The sequence below is a fragment of the Mus pahari genome, chromosome 2 (genome assembly GCF_900095145.1).
Source record: "Mus pahari chromosome 2, PAHARI_EIJ_v1.1, whole genome shotgun sequence".
Taxonomy (NCBI): domain Eukaryota; kingdom Metazoa; phylum Chordata; class Mammalia; order Rodentia; family Muridae; genus Mus; species Mus pahari.
In genome coordinates, this window is record NC_034591.1 from 138,263,655 (window position 1) to 138,269,023 (window position 5,369).

The 5,369-nt window shown below is 46.6% G+C and overlaps 1 protein-coding gene across 1 annotated transcript; it reads left to right on the forward strand.

The window, feature by feature from the left end:
• Positions 1–389: 389 nt before the first annotated feature.
• Positions 390–5,021, forward strand: Nanog (Nanog homeobox). The gene is made up of 4 exons (XM_021191257.1): positions 390–543; positions 3,338–3,606; positions 4,104–4,190; positions 4,590–5,021. Exons 1-4 carry the CDS (start codon positions 390–392, stop codon positions 5,019–5,021), a joined length of 942 nt encoding a protein of 313 aa, XP_021046916.1.
• Positions 5,022–5,369: the final 348 nt, after the last annotated feature.

Below are 5,369 nucleotides of genomic sequence, written 5' to 3' on the forward strand. Positions count from 1 at the left end.
CGTTTGCATTACAATGTCCTGGGTGGGCCCGGCAGGTGGGATTAACTGTGAATTCACAGGGCTGGTGGGGCGTGGGTGCCGCCTGGGTGCCTGGGAGAATAGGGGGTGGGTAGGTAGGGTAGGAGGCTTGAGGGGGGAGGAGTGAGCCAGGGCGCTGGGACCTACCCTTTAAATCATCGCCTTGAGCTGTTGGCCTTCAGATAGGCTGATTTGGTCGGTGTCTCGCCCTTTCCGTGGGAAGGCTGCGGCTCACTTTCTTCTGACTTCTTGATCACTTTTGCACTTGGGCATTTAACTCTTATTTCTATGATCTTTCCCTCTAGACACTGAGTTTTTTTTGCTGTTGCTAAAACCTTTTCAATAGTCCCTTCCCTCGCCATCACAGTGACATGAGTGTGGGTCTTCCTGGTCCCTACAGTCTGCCTAGTTCTGAGGAAGCATCGAATTCTGGGGACACCTCACCAATGCCTGCGGTTCTTCATCCGGAGAAAAACTATTCTTGCTTACAAGTGCCTGCTACTGAGATGCTCCGCACAGAGGCTGGTAAGGAATTCAGTCCCTGAAGAACCGAGTTAATTAGGGTAAGAGTAGGAAAAACGGGGTGAAGGGTTATTGCCATTAACTTAAGCGGGTGTCTTTAATCAGTCTTCTGGATACCCCTCTGAGTTTGACCGGTGATACAGTGGCCTTCTAGTCTAGTCTCTACCTGAAATAGAGACCCGGGACACAGAACAGAGCAGTTTAAAGCTCTTGTGTGTATTTGAGAACCTAAATATTTGGGCTCTTTGGAATATATCCAGGGGCAGTGAGTGGTGTCCTCAGTAGCAGGGAGACCTAACATCCTAGCTTGGAATGAGCACCCCATTTTTGGTGAGGTTGTACAGTTAGTTTGCAATTTGTCCAAATGGCCTTCTTCTCCAGCAGAAGCAGTGAGCTTTTCCCTCAACCTCTGGGAATGTGGATGTCACTTAGCAGTTCTGGGTTTGTGAGCTCAGTGCTCCCCCTAAACCCCAAAGAAGAGCACACAGTAAAAGTAATTCTTATAGCTAGCAGCTGGAGCCAAGGTCTGAAACTAATTTCGTCTGTACAGAGTCAGCCAGTACTCAGGCTTGTAAATGGTAGAGCCAAGAGGCTGCTAGGTAGTGTGTGTGCCGCGGTGCTCAGGTGTGTGCAGCACTAGAGAGTGTCTGCAGCGGTGCTTAGGTGCGTGCCGCGATGCTCGGGTGTGTGCAGTACTAGGAAGCGTGTGTGTCACCTTCTTTTCTGAGCTTTGAGTTAATGCCTGTCATCTTGATTTTTTTCTGATTTGTGGGTTCGATTTTTGATTTTTTTTTTTTTTTTTTCCGAGGTGGGAAAAGTGCTCGGTTGGGAATGAAAGGGTGGGGATATCCTTTGCAAGTGAAGTGCAGATTGTGTGTTTTTAGCGCGTGCCCCTAGTGCCAGCAGACGGCATAACCTTTCCTTTAGAAGCTGCTTTGAGGGCTGCCTACTTATCTGTCAGACTGCAGGCTAACTCAGCATCGCCCTCAGCGTGGAGCACCGTGAGGTATGTTCAGCAGTGCAGGAGGTGTCTGAAATCTAGGAAATGTTGGGCGAAGCTTGGCGGGGTGCTCACTTGTCTCTCTTGCCGAAGACACTGGGTCAAAACCTTGGTGTCTGAGAAGAACAACAAAATGAGGCATACATAATCTAGCACTGAGGCAGGCGATTTGGAAGATTTTGTCTTCTAGGAAAAAAGAAAAAAGCTAACTGAAGAGCTAGAGGGTCAAGGATAAGAGAAATAAATTTGGTTAACCGAAATTTTACTCTGGTAACAATTAACTGGACCCTCTGACTGGCTGCTCTTGTACTAGTAGAAAAGTTAGTGGGACCATTTTATTTTATTTATTTATTTGAGACAGGGTTTCTCTGTATAGCCCTGGCTGTCCTGGAACTCACTTTGTAGACCAGGTAGACCAGGCTAGCCTCGAACTCAGAAATCCACCTGCCTCTGCCTTCCGAGTGCTAGGATTAAAGGCGTGCGCCACCACGCCCGGCTTTGTCATGACATTTTTGTTCATAAATATTAGTAAGTTCATCCCTAAATGTTAGTGTGTGTGTGTGTGTGTGTGTGTGTGTGTGTATATGCATACATACTGGAATATGGCTGACTCAGTGGTAGAGTATGAAAGGTCCAATAGGATTCTATTCACCCAGCACCATGCAAAAATCTAGGGGAGATAAAAGTCCCCCAAACCTGAGTCCTGGGATAAAACTGCACTCAGAAGGCAGAGAGGTAGGACCCAGAGGGGAGGCCAGCCTTGGCTACCTAAGACCCTATCTCTCAGAAAGAAAAGAAAAACTACAAACATAGACTAGGCCCTCTGCTGCCTAAGCTCTTGTGCTGTCTTGTCTGTCTGTCTCAAACCCTCCCATCTCAGCTACTGGAGCTGGGAGGCTACAGATCCGTGCTACCTGCCTGCTGTCAGGATCAGAGGTTGACAGTGTAGACACGCTCACTGTTCTAATCCAGAGGGAGCAGGGAGAAGGGATTGGAAAGAGTGGACTACAAATTCAAACTTTGTCTCCATCCTGCCATTGAACTGAGTAGTTTTGGTTAATTGTCTTTCTTTTTCTAATTGTATAATTTAAATAACTAATGAAACTTAAAACACAGTATGTAGGACTGGTGAGATGGCTCAGCAGGTAAGAGCACTGACTGCTCTTCCGAAGGTCCTGAGTTCAAATCTCAGCAACCACATGGTGGCTCACAACCATCTGTAATGAGATGTGTTGCCCTCTTCTGGAGTGTCTGAAGACAGCTACAGTGTACTTACATATAATAATAAATAAATCTTTAGCAGAGACATTCTTTAAATAAATAAATAAATAAATAAATAAATAAATAAATAAATAAATAAAACAAAAACACTGTAAAAGGGAGATCTATGCAAAATGGTGTTACCCAAGGGTGACAAAGTATTCCAGGTTGATTAGAATTAGGTTTTCCTTTTTCTTTTCTTTTTTTATTTTATTTATTTGTTATATATAAGTACACTGTAGCTGTCTTCAGACACTCCAGAAGAGGGCGTCAGATTTCGTTAAGGATGGTTATGAGCCACCATGTGGTTGCTGGGATTTGAACTCCGGACCTTTGGAAGAGCAGTCGGGTGCTCTTAACTGCTGAGCCAACTCTCCAGTGCCACACACTCCCCCCTCCCCCCTCCCCTCCCTGTGAACTAACTAAACCCCTAATCTGCCTGCTTGAGTCTCCCAAGTGCTGGGCTAAAGGCATGTACCACCATGCCAGGCTGAGAATGTCTTATTTGTTAACAAGTTATCTATTTATTCCTAACAGCCTCTCCTCGACCTTCCTCTGAGGACCTACCTCTTCAAGGCAGCCCTGATTCTTCTACCAGTCCCAAACAAAAGCTGTCAAGTCCTGAGTCTGAAGAGGGCCCTGAGAAGAAGGAGGAGAACAAGGTCCTCACCAGGAAGCAGAAGATGCGGACTGTGTTCTCTCAGGCCCAGCTGTGTGCACTCAAGGACAGGTTTCAGAAGCAGAGGTACCTCAGCCTCCAGCAGATGCAAGAACTCTCTTCCATTCTGAACCTGAGCTACAAGCAGGTAGGATCGTTAGCTGTTGCTGTAATGTAACAAAATGAGACTGACTTGCTAATGAATAGAACTAACATCTGGATGCCTCTCTATTCTAACTATCCTATCCTTATTTTTTTTTTTTTGGTTTTTTAAGACAGGGTTTCTCTGTATAGCCCTGGCTGTCCTAGAACTCACTTTGTAGACCAGGCTGGCCTCGAACTCAGAAATCCACCTGCCTCTGCCTCCCAAGTGCTGGGATTAAAGGCTTGTGCCACCATGCCCGGCACATGTCTATTTTTGTGTGTAAGGGCTTTTTGCCTGCTTGTATGCCTATCATGTGTGTGCAGTGCTCCAGGGAAGCCAGAAGAGGGCATCAGGCCTCCTGGGACTAGAGTTATAAATGGTTATGGGCTACCATGTGGGTGTGGGGAATTGAACCTGGGTCCTCTGGAGGAGCAGCTAGTCAGTGCTCCTCTCTGCATTCTGTATGTCTTAGCTTGTTCGAATGTCCTGTCACTCTGCAGGTTAAGACCTGGTTCCAAAACCAAAGGATGAAGTGCAAGCGGTGGCAGAAAAACCAGTGGTTGAAGACTAGCAATGGTCTGATTCAGGTGACAAGACATTTTCTCTGCTTTCCTTTTTTCCCACTTATTTTATGTGTGTCTGCACCATGTGAGTGTGACTGACCTATGGCTGTTGGGTAGGGATCCCAAATTTCCTGTAAGAGCAGTCAGTGGTTCTGACTTTGCTTCCCAGTGCCATCCTGATCCATCTATGTCCATCAGTCCCATCCCTTTCCCAGCCCCCTTCCTCCACGCACTCTTTCCTGTGATCTTTGGCTCTTTGAGGCAGGCTCTCTCTCTGTAGCCCTGGCAGTCAGAGATTTGCCTGCCTAGTCTCAGGAGTGCTGGGATTAACGGCCTGTGCGGCCATGCTAATCTTTTCAGTATTTCTGAAGCTTACAACTTTAGATTCCCCTTTTCACTCATTGCATTAATCACCTCTTTCAGAAGGGCTCGGCACCAGTGGAGTATCCCAGCATCCATTGCAGCTATCCCCAGGGCTATCTGGTGAATGCATCTGGAAGCCTTTCAATGTGGGGCAGCCAGACTTGGACCAATCCAACTTGGAACAACCAGACCTGGACCAACCCAACTTGGAACAACCAGACCTGGACCAACCCAACTTGGAGCAGCCAGGCCTGGACCACTCAGTCCTGGAACAGCCAACCTTGGAATGCTGCTCCGCTCCATAACTTAGGGGAGGACTCTCTGCAGCCTTACATGCAGTTGCAGCAAAACTTCTCTGCCAGTGATTTGGAGGTGAATTTGGAAGCCACTAGGGAAAGCAATGCACATTTTAGCACCCCACAAGCCTTGGAATTGTTTCTGAACTACTCTGTGAATCCACCAGACGAAATAGGAGGCTTACACAACAACTAGGCCAAAAGTCAGGGCAAGGCCAGGTTCCTTCCTTCTTCCAAGGATTTTCATATTGGTTTATTTTTTTAAATTATTATTTGTTTTTTGTTTATCAAGGCATGGTTTCTCTGTATAGCTCTAATTGTCCTTTGAACTAGCTCTGTAGACCAGCCTGGCCTCGAACTCAGAGATCTGCCCACTTACCTTTGCCTCCTGAATGCTGGGACCAAAGGCGGTATACCACCACACCTGGCATATTGTTTTTATTTTTATTTTTATTTTTATTGGTGCCAGAGCAAACCTAGGACTTAGAACATGCTGGGCACCAACTCAACTACTGAGCTCTATTTACAACTCAGTGTGTTAAGT

Bases quoted from the DNA above. Each gene is read 5' to 3' on its own strand.
- Nanog (XM_021191257.1), top strand. From the start codon at position 390: ATGAGTGTGGGTCTTCCTGGTCCCTACAGTCTGCCTAGTTCTGAGGAA. The intron at 544-3,337 runs GTAAGGAATTCA...TATTCCTAACAG, and splicing joins GATGCTCCGCACAGAGGCTG to CCTCTCCTCGACCTTCCTCT. The intron at 4,191-4,589 runs GTGACAAGACAT...CACCTCTTTCAG, and splicing joins CTAGCAATGGTCTGATTCAG to AAGGGCTCGGCACCAGTGGA.